The following is a 17,802-nucleotide window of genomic DNA, read 5'->3' on the forward strand; positions in this document are numbered from 1 at the left end:
TATGACAGTGTCTAGGTCAGTAATTGGGGTGACCAAAATAGACTCTGTGACCCTTGACTTAGGAATCCATGTTGCAGGTCCTCAGGCGCTGGCCACTCAGAGACCAGTCTAAACCAATTTTCCTGCCAAACAGTCACGAGGGTTCTATTCTCCTCAGACTTTTCCCACCCGTTTGGCTTTTTAAGGACTGTGTTCCCTGAGCCTCAGTGCTGTCCGCCAGTGGCAGCAGTGGGCGGGTCCATCTGCTCTACCATCTAACAGTGAGGGACAACCCTGGCAACACCTGTAGTGGAGGGAGAAGGGGATTGTCATCCTCACCAACACACTACTTCCTTGTAATACCAACAGCCTGCGACTCCTCTTCACCCACCAGTCCAGGAGAGAACATAGTGGGACTCCCCAGTGGTCCTTCCCAAGGGCTCTACATCAACCTGAGGGTAGAAGGTCCTGCGCACACCCACCCATTGCCACTAAAAAGTCCTCAGGAGAAAAAGGTCATGGTACGTAGGGGCTTCTTACCATTTCAATCACTGAGCCAAAGGGTTTGCTTTAGTGGGTCTGGGCTTCAAGTCCCTGTTTGTTGCTGTCACTATCACCAGTTTTGTTTTATGTTTGTTATATCTGTGTCTGGTTATTTCCCCGTTTCTCCCACTTTTGTAATTAATCCCCAAATAACATTTTACCTTTTTGGCACCTGAGCATTTCCTCCTCTTTCTTTATTGCACTACACTGGAGTGAGGGGAGGAAGCAATCTACTTCAGTGCTTAATTCACAGATGACAGACCCTGATGGGGGGGGGGGGAGGGGAGTGATCCTGTACTTCTGACAAGGGCACCAAGCAGCATTTTTAACCTATTTGCTACCTACGTCCTTGGGGTAACAGGTGAGAGAATATTTATCTTGAATAGAAAAAGAAATTGTGCATTTAAAAAAAGGTTCTCATTAGGTATTTTATTACCTGCCTATTCATTTACATGTAGCATTTGTTAATTCTGTCCCCAAGACAACATTAGTCATGTAAATACAGTAGTTTACTATCTGCTAAAATATACTGATATGTTAAAATCACACAAACAAGAGCAGAGTAATGGTGTGAACAATGATTTTGAATCAAATATGTATCTGACTTACCTTCATATGTTTCTAATATATGCACGGTGTCACCTATTTGTAAGGAAAGTTCATCGCCACCCCTTGCATCATAATTATAGAAAGCTAAAAAGAGAAAGTACTGTTGTTAACACACTGAAAAAAGTATAAGTTTTACTTCTGCACATTTTAAAGTGACTTAACAGCATCCTGTTACCACATTCAGCCTCTTGACCCAATATTTTATATTATACGTATCGAAATTACTATTCTAACCCAGTTCTTCAAATCATAAGACAAACAAAAAAACCACGTCATCTTTTTAGAAATGCAACATTTCACTCAGTCTCTAACATCACAAATTAGGTAAAATATTTTTGCAATTATATCACAGATTTTTTACTTGAAACAATATATGATACTGTAAATACAATTTCGTATTTGCTTTTTTGTATAAAAAAATGCATCTTAGAAAACAAACCTAATGAAGTATGTACAAATATTGTGTGTTAACCTCATGAAGTTTTGTGATTACCTATATTATTTTGTCCTTCATTGTCACCTTCATAACAGTTTTATTTAAGTACACTTGTAAAATGTTTTGAAAGCTTGATTTATCAATTTTTAAAAAATCAAGCACCTTAATATTACTAAAATATTAAAGGACAATTTATGTCTGAGTCCATGCACTAACACATTATTCCTTCACTGCATCAATATTATACCCTAAAAACAAAACCCAGGATTAAATAATTGTATATACATATATGATTAGCGAGGACTAGTTAGGAAAAGCAGAGGCTATACATTAAATACCTTATATACCTTAACCTTTTATTTGTTTTATAAGAAAGGGCTTATATTTCTGATTCTATTTTATTTTATTTAGGTTCTTAAACTTCACCCACAGTCGCTGCTATCAGACTTCCAGCTAGAAGACTAATGTTGCTCTATAATTACCATTAATCCGGAAAATTTGTCAACAATAAAAACAAAACACTTGCCTACCATGAAATGTTGATTTAAAAAAAAAAAAAAATCTGCTCACAAAAGCACAACTTGTGAAAAAAATTACCATGAGTGTTTTCACACAAATTTCTAAAAGTCCCAGACAATTGTACCTAGCGTCGCAAATGACAAACAGCCAGAGTGCAATATCCAAATATTTACATGTTCTTTATGTTTAGCTGACAGAGTCTTTAGTTACACAATGCATCATCACGATGGCTATGTTATAGTCACTGGTATTTTTAGCAAAAAAACCCCAAAAAAATGGACAAACACAAGTTCACGGCCCCTGACCTGTCCACGACTTGCAAAATACCCTTAATTAAATCTTGGGAATGCTGCGGGTGTTTGTGAAGAAGGCATCATAGATGCTAGGAGGGGAATCATGGTTTCTCAGGGGTGGCCTGCAGGGCATTGCTAGTGCTGGGACTGAAGGTGTGAAGGGAGATGGCTGCAGTCACTGGGGAGGGTCAGTCAGGGGGGTTTTGTGAGCGCTGGAGGGTTGGCTTGGGGGTGGCACGAAGAGGGTTGGTGAGGTTGGCAGGCTACCTGGTTTCTCAGAAATGGAGACTTGTCCCTCCCTCATACGAATGTAAAAATCCCATTTCAAATGTTAACCAGCCCTACGTGTCATGCTGTGGTCAGGGGGGCCACGGGAGCAGACTCCCACCCGCAGCATGGTAGACACGGCCAGGCTGAAGCATCCCTCCACCCAGACCTGCTGTGCTGTGTGCTGCTCCAGTTGGGATGGGACTTGCTACCCAGAGGGCCATTCCAGCCAAGCCCACCACACCAGAGGCAGAGGCTGCTCTGGCAGGGCCAGGCCAGCTGCACCTCAGGCTTTGTCTTCACTATGAACTTTTTGCGGAAGAGGCAATGCAAATGAAGCGCTCATTATCATTTTCTCATGCTTCATTTGCATAATCTCTTCCGATCCTTTTTGCGCACAAGGTTGTTGCACAAAAACAAGCAGTGCGGACATGTCCGTGATCCTTGTGTAGGCATAAGGATCTTGCACAGAAAGGGGTTTTTTGCGCAAAACGGACATGTCCACACTGCTTGTTTTTGAGCAAAAACCTTGTGAGCAAAAAGGATCAGAAGAGATTATGCAAATGAAGCACAAGAAAACACTAATGAGCACTTCATTTGCATTAGCTCTTCTGCAAAAAAAGTAGTGTAGACATAGCCATCGTGTTCACATCTGGCTTTCAAACCTATGAATGCTAGCAGCACAGAAAGTAATGCCAAAAAATTGCAAGAGATAAATATGAAGTGATACAAATACAAAAAACATGTAATGATGTCAATGTCAATTAAGGTTAATTTATCATAACTTGTGAACACTAGCTAGTGGTTTACTGTAAAGTTGCAAAATACATGGGTGGGCTGTAGGCTGCTAAAGTCTCTGGACAATAAAATAACAATGAACCCTGCACCCACACAAGTGTATACCCAGATTTATCTTATATAAAAATAGTACAAGCTATGCACCTACAGTCCCTGATAAAAGATGACTGAAATGAACACTGGAAGTTAACTGCTGTAAATTGCTAAGGTTCCAGGGTACTGTTAAGCTTTGTACAACTGCATGCATACATTGTCCATTCTCTGTTGGGCCTCATTCCTGCTTGAGGAGTAATTTCAGAAAGATTAATTGTTTTGCACAGATGGACAGTGGCAAGATGTTCCAATGACAAATCAAAGAAAAATGCAGAAACAATTAAGTAAAGCATACAACTTTACATCAATTATTTAGAAACAATAGTAGGTCTGCTGAAGTGTTAGCTGACAAAAAGTCTTTGAAGATGTAATTTTCAAAAATAAGGTCATCCCCAAGGAAATATAAACTTGCTTTTTTTCCTAGCAAAACTTGAACCTTTGTTGTTTTAAGTCAAACTACGGATGCCAGCAAGAATACCTTTCAGATACCTTGTGTATCTGCCAATTCCACAGTAGTGTGATCTTGCAGAAAAATGCATCCCATACAACAAATATGTTTTCAAAAATTGTAGAGGGCCCAAGAACCACCAAACCAAATACAACAGGTTTGTCAAACACTATTTCTCAGCATGATAGTATTGCAACTGAGGATGTTTCAAGAACAATTGCTTTCAAAACTCTTATTAAAATTCCCTACTTAGCAATTCAAAATGATGAAGCAACCTACATCTTTGGTAACAAACAGAATCTAGGGCATAAGAATTATATAGCCAACAGTTCCCTTCAGGAATGCTTGCTATTTTGTAAAGCTGTACTAGGACAAACAATGGGGGAGAGCTCATTCAAGACATTTCAGGAGATCAATTTCTACGTGTTTTAGGATTATTTTAATGCAGTGGGTCCCAACCTTTTCAGGCATACGGACCCCTTTTCAATCTATTAAAATTTCACAGAACCCCCAAACAAGCCATTTTTGCTATCCCAACTAAACTCTTCCCACCACTCTAATAGCTTTTGAATGGCTAGAGAGAGGTGACATATTCAAAAGCAGGGTTGCCAGATGGTTTAACCAAAAATACCACACACACACACACACACACCCTCCCCGACACACACACACACACACACACACACACACACACACACACACACACACACACACACACACACACACACACACACCCTTCCCGACAACAGGGGAAAAAACAACCAGGGAAAACATTCAGATGAGGAAAAAAGAAGGGGGAGACCGAAGTTGTTGAGCAAAAAAATAAAAAAATGTTAAAGGACCAGCTTGGTCCCTTTAAGAAATGCTTTTGAGGCTTTTTGGCCCAAACAGACTGCCAGCAGCCATTCGCTATCTTGTCTCCCTGCTCTGGGCCAGACAGTTCCCCTGCGGAATCAGGTAAGCACCCTGTATTTTCACCTCCTGGTCAGGGGAAAAAAAAATCAGAAAATACTCAACATTTTAGGTGTCCGGTATTTTCTGAACTTTTTATACAGGACAGGTGGTGAAAATACAGGACTGTCCGGATCAATACCCGACACCTGGGAACCCTATTCAAAAGAGAAAAAAAATGGTAAAAAGTGACTGACCTGTACATAAGCTGACTCCAGAATACAGTCATAGCCTGTCAGCTTCAACACGGGCTAAGGGACATGCAGACTACAAGGTATGGAGCTTCTCAGGTCCCATTGGCTGCTGCTCGCCCATGCTGCTTCCTCACCCCCTGTCCCCTCCGTCCATTGCCCATCCACTGAGCAAGAGGGCTCTCTGCGCAAGGGAGCTCTGGAGCTGCCAACTCCTCAAGGGTGGAATTTCGGGAGGGTATTAGGCAAGGGCAGAACTTTGGGGGCATGGGAGGGCAGCAGCCGTGCTTTTCATCCTGTTCCCCTGGATGCTAAGGGAGCATGCCTCTCACACACCAGCATCCCATGCATGCCTCTCACACACCAGCCAGGCATAAGAGGCATGCATGGCATGCAAGCACTTTCCTCACACTCCCTTAGCTTCCGGAGAATGGGATTAAAAGCAAGCCATGTCTGGGTGCCCTCTAAACTGCGTAGCAGCACAGCTTCACAGGTGATTAATCAGCCTTGCCCAGTCAGAAGTTTAGGATTCCAAACATGGTGCTGACTAAATGGCCAGTGCTGATTAATCACCTGTGAAACTGCTGCAGCGCAGTGCAGCTTAGCAGTAACACTTCCTGGCGCACACGGCAGCTGTTCCCCCCATTCTGGGAGGAGGAGGAGGAGGAGAGAAAAAGAAAAGTAACTTTTAAAAACTTTCCATGGACCCCTAAGGATCTGCAGACCACAGGTTGGGAACCACTACTTTAAAGCAACCCCATAGATTGAACCATAGCGAAGACAGGTACAAATAGAGGCCTGGTCTCACAGATCCAAAACTTTGAACTTCATGCCTCAAGGCTTTGTTTCACATACTACCACGGTCATGCAGTTAAGAGAATTCCTGAAAATCTGTGCTGAGTCATTCAAGAAGCTGTTAAAATACAGAACTTTATTCAAGACCGAATGCTCAGTTTTTCTCATTGCTCCATGGTAATGAAGATGCCCTTCAGTAAAATAGCAAATTTAAGGAATTTGATGATGATGAAATGACAAAAGCCAGTCCTCATGTGTCCTCACGTATCTGAACTCTCAGCATGAACAGAGAGAGTGTGCTCCCCAAAGAGACAATGTCCTTAACCCTACCTTTTAACAGGCCATCAGAACTTGCCTGCATCACAAGGAAAGCTCTTAATCTGTTTTTTTAAACATGATTATCTCATGGCCATGAATCTGACTGCTAAGTCTGTTTTCCCTAATCATTTCTGAAAGAACCATATACAGTAGTCAGTGATAGAAATGTAGCCGTGTTAGTCTGGTGTAGCTGAAACAAAATACAGGACTATGTAGCACTTTAAAGACTAACAAGATGGTTTATTAGATGATGAGCTTTCGTGGGCCAGATGAAATCCTCCAGATCTGAGGAAGTGGGTCTGGCCCATGAAAGCTCATCATCTAATAAACCACCTTGTTAGTCTTTAAAGTGCTACATAGTCCTGTATTTTGTTTCATACAGTAGTCAGTCACTTATCTTCCTGCTAAGTTAGCTTCAGATATAAAATTTCAAGTTACAAGTCTCACTGTTGACAGTAAAGTTCTTAATTAAATACCCTTTAAGATTTTGGTATATTCCTTTTTTAAAAGTTTCACTTTAGCACATTCAGGAGTCCAATATGAGGTGCTTTTTCAACTGAATGAGTAACATAAAAAATAAAGCAAATAAGGAATATCAGAAATGACACCAACTAAGAGGACTTTTAAGGAATACAGGAGATTGTTTACGGTACCAAAATAAAATTTTCAATAGAACTGTCACAAAAATGAATTGCAGTCTTGTACTGGAAACTAAGCACTTCAGCAGTATTTACTGTAAACCTTAGGAAACAGTACAGTTTTACTAACATCAAAACCAGACAATTTAAGTAACCCTTAGATAATTTTTCCCTTTTTCATTAAAAATAGAAACTTCTCCTAAATATCTGTAGTGCAACATTTTAAAAACATAACTACTATTCAGCAAAAGCACTCCATGAAAACATTAATAAAAATTAGCATTTTGAACTCTTATGTACTCATTAACATTTCATTGTTCAGGTTTTGTTTCCTCAACAGCAGGACAAGGGACACTCTATTTGATTATGAACCATCAGAAATTTCCAGTTCTGTATTACCAGTTTTCTATAGCCTAATACCATATTTTTAAGGTTTGTGTGCCTAGCCATCTAAATTCATATATAAACTCTTGAATGAAAGTGGTCTGATTTTCAGATCTGCTGAACAAGTAACTCTGACTAAAATCAAAAGGATTTGTGGGTGCTCAGCATCTCTAAGATAAAAATGTCTTGATATTTTTCCTGTTGAACCTAAATAAGGATTACCTTAGACACCCAAATCTAACATCCATGGACAGGACATTTTCCTGTACCCATCTAAATTAGCGCCTCATCCTAACTATCCATTTCTCAGCCATCTGAACTAAATAACCTTAATATGACAAAACCCACATGTGAACTGCATCCTAGAATACTCAAGGAGCTGATAGAGGAGGTATCTGAACCTTTAGCTATCATCTTTGAAACATCATGGAAGATGAGAGAGATTCCAGAAGACTGGAAAGGGGCAAATATAGTGCCCATCTATAAAAAGGGAAATAAGAACAACCCAGGAAACTACAGATCAGTCAGTTTAACTTCTGTGCCTGGGAAGATAATGGAGCAGGTAATTAAGGAATTCATCTGCAAACACCTTGAAGATAATAGGTTTATAGGTAACAGCCAGCATGGATTTGTAGAGGACAAATCATGTCAAACCAATCTGATAGCTTTTTTTGATAGGATAACGAGTCTTGTGGATAAGGGAAAAGTGATGGACATGGTATACCTAGACTTAAGTAAGGCATTTGATACAGATTTGCACGATCATCTTCTCAATAAATTAGGCAAATACAACTTAGATGGGGCTACTATAAGGTGGGTGCATAACTGGCTGAATAACCATTCCCAGAGAGTAGTTATTAATGGTTCACAATCCTGCTGGAAGGGCATAACAAGTGGTGTTCTGCATGGGTCTGTTTTGGTACCAGTTCTGTTCAATATCTTCATCAACTATATAGATATTGGCATAGAGCAGTGGTCCCCAACACGGTGCCCATGGGTGCCATGGCGCCCGCCGGGCCATTTATGTGCGCCCACAGAGCAATCTGGGCTGGCCCCGCCCCCGGGTGTGCGGCAGGTGCCAGCCCCGGGTGCATAGGAGGCCTCTGCCCCGGGGTCGCTGCGCATGCCGGTGCTGGCCCCGTGCATGCGGCATCTGGGCGGCCTCTGCCCGGGGTCACCACACATGCCGGTGTCGGCCCCGGGCACGCGACAGCTGGGCGGCTGCTGCCCGGGGTCGCGGCACATGCCGGTGCCAGCCCCGGGCGTGCAGCGCATGCTTGGCCCCTTCCCCAGGCACGTGGCCCGTGAGCGACCCCGCCCCCGTATGCGTGGCGCGTGAGCGGCCCCGCCCCCAGGCGCCCGGCAGCCCCAAAACGTTGGGGACAACTGGCATAGAGAGTACACTCATTAAGTTTGCAGATGATACCAAGCTGGGAGGGGTTGCAAGTGATTTGGAGGATAGGGTCATAATTCAAAATGATCTGGACAAACTGGAGAAATGGTCGGAGGTAAATAGGATGAAGTTTAATAAGGACAAATGCAAAGTACTCCACTTAGGAAGGAACAATCCATTTCAAACATACAGAATGGGAAGCAACTGTCTAGGAAGGAGTACTGCAGAAAGGGATCTAGGGGTCATAGTGGACCACAAGGTAAATATGAGTCAACAGCGTGATGCCGTTGCAAAAAAAAGCAATCATGATTCTGGGATGCATTAACAGGAGTGTTGTGAACAAGACAACAAATCATTCTTCTGCTCTACTCTGCGCTGATTAGGCCTCAATTGGAGTATTGTGTCCAGTTCTGAGCACCACATTTCAAGAAAGATGTGGAGAAATTGGAGAAGGTCCAGAGAAGAGCAACAAGAATGATTAATGGTCTAGAAAACATTACCTCTAAAGAATTGGGCTTGTTTAGTTTGGATAGGAAAAGGCTGAGAGGGGACAGTTTTCAAGCATCTAAAAGGGTATCACAAGGAGGCGGGAGAAAAATTGTTCTCCTTGGCCTCTGATGATAGGAGAAGAAGCAATGGGCTTAATTTGCAGCAAGGGAGGTTTAGGATGGACATTAGGAAAAACTTCCTGACCATCAGGGTGGTTAAACACTGGAATAAATTGCCTATGGAGGTTGTGGAATCTCCATCTCTGGAAATATTTAAGAGCAGGTTAGATAGACATCTATCAGGGATGGTCTAGACGGTACCGGGTTCTGCCGAGATGTCAGGGGACTGGACTCGATGACTTCTTGAGGTCCCTTCCAGTTCTACTGTTCTATGATTCTATGTGAACAGGAATGAAAGACATTAAATTAATATCTTCTCTCTCATGCAAGTTAATTCTCGCTTGTGAAAAGCGTCAAATGGCAATCCTGAAAAATGAATTATTCTGTTCAGCTGCTGCTATTACAGAGTAATAAGAAGCAGTGAAATTTACCACACCCTTCCCTGACAATATGCCTCAACCTGACAGGACCACCTCCAGAACAGAGCACAGCTCTGCTTCCATTCTGCTTTAATTCTTAATTTCTCTGACACAAAGACTGAGAGTGCTAATTAGTGCTGACTGATTTGAACACTCACCTAATAGGAAATCTACTGTGATGACCAACTACTTTTATACAGGACACTGAAGAGTCATTTAGTAACTGTCTGTCACCTTATCACTGATGTAGGCTGAATAAGAAGCAATGACATAGGAGTACTGTGAAGAAATGATTACATTAAAATTCATTTAAAAAACATGTTTCAGTATTGCTAACAGGGAATAAGATAAACAGAGTGTGTCTGTGTGCAAATCCATTTGTTCAACGGTAAGAGCTAGGGCCACCAAATTTGGTATGCAGCTTCCTCTTTTCCTAACTTCAAGCAAGGTCAGGGCTTAGTTGTGGCAGGACAACTGAAAGCCCCAGAAAAAGAACAAAGTTTTCAAAGCGGCAGCGCCGCAAAGCTGAGTCCAGGATTAGCTGTGCAGCGCTGCCCCTTTGAAATGCTGAGGTGGCGTTTCAAAGCAGCAGTTGCCACGGGGAGCCCGGGGTCAGTTGGGAACTCCTCAGCTGATGCTGGGCTCTACGTGGCATTTCAAAGGAACCCGGGATCAGTTAGGGAGTCCCCAGCTGACCCCGGGTTGTAGGGAAATGCCATGCGGAACCTGCGGTCAGCTGGGGATTTCCCAGCTGATCCTGGGTTCCTCTGAAATGCCATGCAGAGCCTGGCATCAGCTGGGGAGTCCCCAGCTGACCCCAAGCTCCATGTGGCATTTCAAATAGGCAGCGCAACATGGAGTCCGCTGACCCAGGGCTCTATGAGGGCACTTCTGCTTTGAAATGTAGAAGAGCCCCTGCTGGAGACTCTTGTAAATTTCAAAGCTGACATGCCCACATGCAGCCTGGAGTCAGAGGGACTTCCTGCTGGCCCTGGGCTGCATGCAGAGTGCCACATTCCTCCTTTGAAATGAGCAAGAGGAATGCAAAGGAGGAATGCACAAGTGCCTATCAACTCGTCAAGTAGTCGATGGAAATTCCATCAACTACTCAACTAGTAAATTAACCGATATTTAACATTCTTAGTAGAGATTACAATGGTCAAGTTGGGGTAATTTATATGGTATATTATTGCTGAAAGGTATTATGGAAGAAATGTACAAGGGATCTGGCCAATTTTATGTTGCTTCCAGGGAAAGTCACCTTTTAAAACTTTTAAAATTCTGAACAATAGCTTCAGACTTTTTACTCAAAAAAAGCTTTTCTCTGTTTGTATGCAATGAACACAGAGAAAGATTTCTCTTTTTAAAATGTGGCCACCGAGCTCTAAAGATAGTAACTTTGTAATTTCATCCTTTGCTCAATCTGCAACTTTACAAGCTTTATGCAGTTTTGCAGTCCTTTGAACAGGAGTTAAAGAATGCCGATTCATGGATGGAGCCACTTCAGTAGATACTGGTAAATTCAAGACAGGAATCTTTGCTAAAATTAAATAGAAACTATAAAGTTTTAATGTAGGTGATGTGTCAGAAATGGAATACGTAGTTAACACGGTCTAAAACAGGATCTTGATGCTTTTGATTTGTAGGAAGATATTTTCTGTTCCAGAGGGACCTGAGCTTATGATACCCTGAAAAAAACAGCAAGACTCAAACATGGGCCTGTAGAGCTGCCTGGCAGTACTTTCACATGACCATCCAGCAGCAGCTGTAACCAACTTGCGCTATCCACGACCCACTGGAGACACAAGCCACATGAAGTCCCACCTCTATGGGTCTAACAAGCAGTAGTTTCACAGCTCCTGATTGGATCCCCATCCTGTATAAACTCAAGGAACATTCCAAGAAGTGTCCAAGCAACAGGCAGATCTCCTATAGCTGCCACAATCATTCTTCCTCGTGAATGCCTGTCTTCGACTTCACCTTGATTTGGACCTCTTCTGATCCAGACTCTGAAATCGGATACAAGCTTGATCCTTGGTATTGACCTCAACCTGGAACTTTACTACAAATTCCTCTGATACACTCAGCCTGAGGATTTACCCTATTCTGACCCGTGGTCCTGACTGCTCTATCAGGATATTGATAGCCTTTTTCCATTTAATATTGCTCATATAGTTTGCTTTAAAAAAAAAAAAACACATTTCTCTGTGCCTCTTTCAGCAGCAGATGCACAATGCAAGGAAGACTAAATATTCAGGCAAAAGTAATAAGAGAGGAACTGGAGCTCCAGGAGGAGCACACTTCCCTAGCTGATAAGCACAATATTCCTCCCCAGATATAGCAACCCTACAGCTAGTGGGGCAGGGTAGGATTGCACCAAGAACTTGCTGCCCAATAGATACCAACAGAGCCAATGCAGTTAGACCCAGATAGTCCTTGGCAGTGGAGGAAGCACCAAGTGCCATGTTCATTCAGTTCATTCATAGTTTCTCCGTGACCAGTCCAATATCTTGCAGCTTCTCTCGTGGTCTGGCTACCAACCCCTGAGCAGGAAAGCTTTTTTGAAAGGAACGCAAGCTGAATGCAGTACAGTTCCAGTCAGAGAGGACTATTAGACTTCATCTACATGACAAGACTGAGGAGAGACAATTATTATCTGAAGCCTGTGGCATGGGCTATAACTATCTAGAAGGCTAAATGAGTCTGAGCATCTTTTTTCTGATTGTGTCTATAAAGAAAATTAGCATTCAGAAAAGTACATCTCAAACACACATAACAGCACTTTATAACAACACAGAAATAAATGTAAAGCCTTATTTTCAATTGTATCGAGCACCCACTGTTCCTACTTACATCATCTGGAGTTGCAATGCTCAGCACCATTGCAAATAAGGCCTTTGCTTCCTAGAATGTCATTACAAATATTCTCAAATGCTGACTTGTTGCAAATAGACGATAGCCCATTTCCAGTGTGCTACTAAATGTAATCCACTGCTGAAACTGAACATGGCAAACCTTATCAATATAGGAACAGCACTTCATAATTTTAGAGGACACAATGATGAATAAGAAGAACTGCTACTGCTCTTGAGATCTGCATTCAACAAGAACAGTTCCAGATGGATTTAGTAATTTTCCATTACCTAGTTGATATGGATCTGCCTGCGGGCTGAAGACCACTCAGCGAATATGACAAACTACCCCAATGGATTTGAGAACTTCAGTTATACAATTTAATGGACCAAGCAACTATGGTGAGGGAACAGTAAACAAAATGAACTCAAGTCACAAGGACAGAGAATGCCCTACAAGCATCTTCTTTCATATTTGTGTGCGGGGACACTGACAGCCTTCGTAGAGGTGGGGCCTGCAACAGCCAGTGCAGAGCCCAAGCACACCTCTCTGTCCCAGAGGCCGCTTTCAGCGCTGTCCAGAGTGCAACGCACCCTCCTCTCCTCAGCCTGCAGAGCATTGGCGGTGATTTAAAGGGGCTGGAGTTCCAGACTCTACCATCACGGCCACAGTATCAGTAGCCAGGAGTCCCAGACTGCTTTGAATTGGCAGGCCTCGAGGCAACTGCCCCATTTACCACCACCACTCCCATTAGTGGGCCTGTTTGTGTATATATGGGTAAAATATATTATCCTTGTCTATAAAAAGGCATCTCAACAATAATGGCACTCCCTTCACTTCATCAGTGCCTGTTTTCAAAAATAATGATGTAGTGATTGACTCTTTTCCAGCAAACCCCACCTTTTCCCCCCACACATCGCCACAAGCCAGGATTGAATAAGTACTGAAGTGTCAGAAACAAAAGATTAGCACTGGCATAAAGAAACTATTTTCTCAACTCTAGGAGAAGAGAAAGGAATGAGCAATGAATTGGATGCTACTGTAATTACACACACACACAAAAATCATCAAGTCTTTGTAAAGAAAATCAACTATACAAATCACACCCATTAACCTGTGCACAACAGAAAAAAGGAGAAGTGCAACATGGAAGAATTGGAGCAAAGTGCATGTGGGGAAGAAAACAAAAAACAAAATGTAACGAGAGAGCATTTCACTATATGCTGAATGGACGTTTCTCCCAACGATTGAATGCAAAGGTATCTTACTGTACCACAAGTGCTATGATGTTGCAGATGTGAACTATATATTCCCATGCTAGCTTTAAACTTAAAAACAAATAGCTATTTGTTTTTTAGCTCCACAAAGACACAAAAATATTTCATCACCATTACTCTTCCTGCACGCTAATTAAGAAAAGGGCTGTAGGGGCTGCAACCCAGGGTTTCCCACACCCCACGGCTGCAGCCTGTAAAGTCACTGTGTTTCACATCAGCTCTTCCTGGCATGGGAGGGCAGCCCCATGCACTGCCATTCCTTTACCCCGGCTGGATCTGCATCATGCAAGCACCAAGCACCTCTTTCTCCACTCTGTTCTCCCCTAGGGGCTCCATCCTCTCAGCTCCTATTGACCAGTAATCACAGCCAACGGGAGCTGTGAGGGGCAGTGCCTGCAAGTGAGTGCAGGGCAACGCAGGCCATGTGAAACTACCTGGTTCCCACTACCACCAAACAGGAGCTCTCCAGGTAAGCACTCTATACCCCACCCCCCGACCGCAACCCTAAGCCCCCTCTGTCAACTAAGTCCCTAATTCCCTCCCAAACCCTGCAGGCCAGTACCTCATTCCCAAACCCCCGTCCTGCACCTTAACTCCCACCCCTGAGATCCCACAGCCCCTTCCAACTTCTTGCCCTGAGCCCACTCCTGCAATCCAAATCTCTTGACCCCAGGCTGGAGATCCCCCTGCACCTCAAATGCCTCATGCCCAGCCTCACCCCAGAGCCTGTACCCCAACCAGGGTCTTCATCCCACACAACGCAAATCCCTTGGTGCCAACCCCCGTCATGGCTCCTTCCCCACTCTGGCATGATAAATGCAGAAGTGGGGGCCAGCAGGTATACCTCAAAGCCTTATCTACCAGGCTTTGGTATAAAATGTCCCCCAAAATCTTAAAACCCTAGATTTTGGGAATAAAACTTCTGCTGCCACCACCCAAATATTAATAACGAGATTAGGAGAAAGATTATTTGGGAAATCTCACCCCTATTATAAAAATCAGGACACACAGTAACCAATGCCAGGTTAATAAAACGAAGGGAGAAAACTTTTATTATTACAACAATATTCCTGTTGCAAATGTAAGGATCAGATGGAAAGGTAACAAAATATACTCATGGAGGAATTACACCATGGGCTAGAACTTAGTTAAAAAGAAAAGCCAAACATCTCTTAAGCAGTGCCAGATATCAGATCCCATACCCAACCCTTAAAACAATAAAGCCTAACGAAACTACCTCAACTTTACCCAACTTACATAAAGTGAAGAATTGTTTCTTGGAGAAAGACATATGCTTGTCCCTCCCTGTAGCTGCAGAGGACTCACTCAGAGAGACAAAAGGGCTGTGTCCAGACTCAGGGGTTTTTTCGAAAAAAGTAGCCTTTTTTCGAAAAAACTTCACCTGCATCTAGACTGCAGCCGCGTTCTTTCGAAATTAAATCGAAAGAATGCGGCTTTTCTTTCGACGGTGGTAAACCTAATTCCACGAGGAAGAACGCCTTCTTTCGAAAGTGCTCTTTCGAAAGAAGGCGTTCTTGAAAGCAAACAGGCTTTTTAGAAAGAGAGCATCCAGACTCACTGGGTGCTTTCTTTCGAAAAAGCAGCTTGCTTTTTCAAAATTCCGCGTGCAGTCTAGACGCTCTCTTTCGAAAGAATCTTTCGAAAGAGCCTCTTTCGAAAGAGGCTTGCAGTCTAGACATAGCCAAGGAGAAAGGAAAAAAACCAAATTCCTTTGTCCCAGTTTGAAAGTCCCACCTACATTCCTACTGGTCACTTCACCTGGCTAGGTGTAGTTAACTCCTTAATCCCCAGGCTGCTGGCTAACCCTCATAATCATGACACCTCCCACCAGAGATCATCCACATCATCTCCATATGGGTGCACATAACAAAATTAATTCCACACAGGGACATAAAAAATTAGAGGGAATGCTGGTGGTCAACAAAGGTGCATAATGCACAATCTCCTGTATAAAAAGCTGCATCCAGGGATTTTCTTTTCTTTCTACACAATAAGATTCCAGTAGGGGATGTGGAAATCCCCATAAGATCATGTCTCCCAGGATCACTAAAGCCATGCCCTGAAAACCTGTCAGCAGCAAAGACCACTTCAACAACAGACTCAGCACATTCAGAATGATTGTAAAATGTGTATTTGGCAGATTAAAGAGTTGCTGGTGCTACCTTTTTGCCAGGTTACACATCAATGAAGAAAATATTCCCATGGTCATAGCTAAACATTTGTGAAATCAAAGGGAAAAGTTTTCCCAGAGATGGAGTGTTGCAATGGATCATCTGGTGATAATTTTGAGCAACCATACACCAGAGCTATTAGAAAAGCTCAGCAGGGTGCTATTCAAATCAGAAGGGCTTTGAAGCAACATTTTGACAATAAGCCATAGTAATACGTCTTTCTGTAATTAAATGAACCAAGAATTACTTATTTGCCTCCTTAAGTGGCAAGCAAATTTTTATTGAAACCACTCTTGACCACTTAAATATCCCGGGCTTCATTTGCATGTTCCCGGGCGGGCGCCATTTTTAAATGCCCATAGTTCGAACTCCCTGCCCGCGGCTACACGCGGCACAGACTAGGTAGTTCGAATTAAAGCTCCTAATTCAAACTACTGTTATTCCTCCTGCAAGGAGGTCTGCTGGCACTGGGAGGGAGCTGGAGGTTTCAGTGTGAGCTCCTGCAGTGAGAGTCAGTGGCACAGCCCTGGCCCCACGTTAGAGCCCTGTGCAGATACCATGTCTACTCGTGGACAGATATCAGTATCCACTGATGTGCAGGGCTCTGCTCTCACTGCAGCCAAACTAGAAGAACACAGTGCTGCCACTCTCAGGAGCTAGTGTCCTATGCTGGCACCTCCTCCCAGCCATGCGGCTGTACCACCCCCTGCCCGATGCTAGAAGGGAGGTATGACCCCAGAGGAGATGTTCAGGGCTCTACACAATGCTTCTGGAACGGGACAAGATGTCCCTGTGGCCCCATAGGTGAGCAGGGAGGCACATGGCTCCATATGTTACCCCTCTCTGCTGGCACTTCTCCTGTCAACTCCCAGTTTCGCATTCCAAGCCAATGGGAGCTGCAAGGGGTGGTGCTTGCAGGCAACAGCAGCGTGCCAAGACTCCTGCCCCTCTCGCCACACATACGGAGCTAGGGGGCATGTGCTGACTGCTCTTGGGAATGGATTAACAGCTTGGGCCCAGGCAGGCAGGAAACCTTCCACATGCCCATTGCATTCAACTGGAGACTCTCCAGGATTGACTAATCAGATCAAAATCAGTCAATTGTTGACCACTAATCTGCACTGACACTGAATTGCTCTACCTATGTCATTCATTGGCATAGCAGGAGAATTTAATTGGCAGGAGACAGATTGTTGTGTGCACACATCTACTGTTTTGTTGATGGAACCTGACTTTAATCGACAAAATTGTAGCATACATAAGGCGTATTTCATGAAATATTTCAACAAGGAATATCTCTTTTTTCATTACTTTCCAGAAGCACAAATTGTTGGGACAGAGAGGAGGCTAAATGAGGGAACGAAATCACACTAGTAAAGGATAGGGATGTAAACCAGTTACCTGGTTAACTGATTATGCAGTAAGCATTAGGCTTACCGAATAGGTAACTAGTGAACCTGGTGGCAGCCCTAACAGCCCCAGCCTCATTCCCCAGGCAGAGGCAGATGGACCCCAGCTGGTTGCTGCAGTGGCAGCCCCAGCCCTAGGTGGGGGCAGGAGGACCTCAGCCTGGCCACATGGCAGCCCAGCCCTAGGCAAGGACACCTGGCACATGGCAGCCCACCACATTCTAGGCAAGGGCAGGCAGGACCTTGGTCTGGCAGTGCAGAGCTGCTGCTCCAGTTCCAGCCTCCCTGGCAGCCCCAACCTCATGCCCTGGGTGGGGGCAGGAGAACCTTGGCCCTGCCACACTGGCAGCCTCAGCCTCTTATCCCAGCCTGTTGGCGTGGAGCCACAG

The 17,802-nt window shown here is 43.7% G+C and overlaps 1 protein-coding gene across 2 annotated transcripts in view; it reads right to left on the reverse strand.

Moving 5' to 3' along the window:
* Positions 1–17,802, reverse strand: part of DOCK1 (dedicator of cytokinesis 1) — a 567,625-nt gene that overhangs the window by 513,043 nt on the left and 36,780 nt on the right. For both annotated transcript variants that reach the window (XM_075935276.2, XM_075935277.2), the window contains exon 2: positions 1,132–1,215. In XM_075935276.2, coding sequence (XP_075791391.2) covers positions 1,132–1,215 — 84 coding nt within the window. The remainder of the gene's footprint in view (positions 1–1,131; positions 1,216–17,802) is intronic.

This window comes from Pelodiscus sinensis, chromosome 8 (assembly GCF_052426305.1).
Source record: "Pelodiscus sinensis isolate ZL-2025 chromosome 8, ASM5242630v1, whole genome shotgun sequence".
Taxonomy (NCBI): Eukaryota; Metazoa; Chordata; order Testudines; family Trionychidae; genus Pelodiscus; species Pelodiscus sinensis.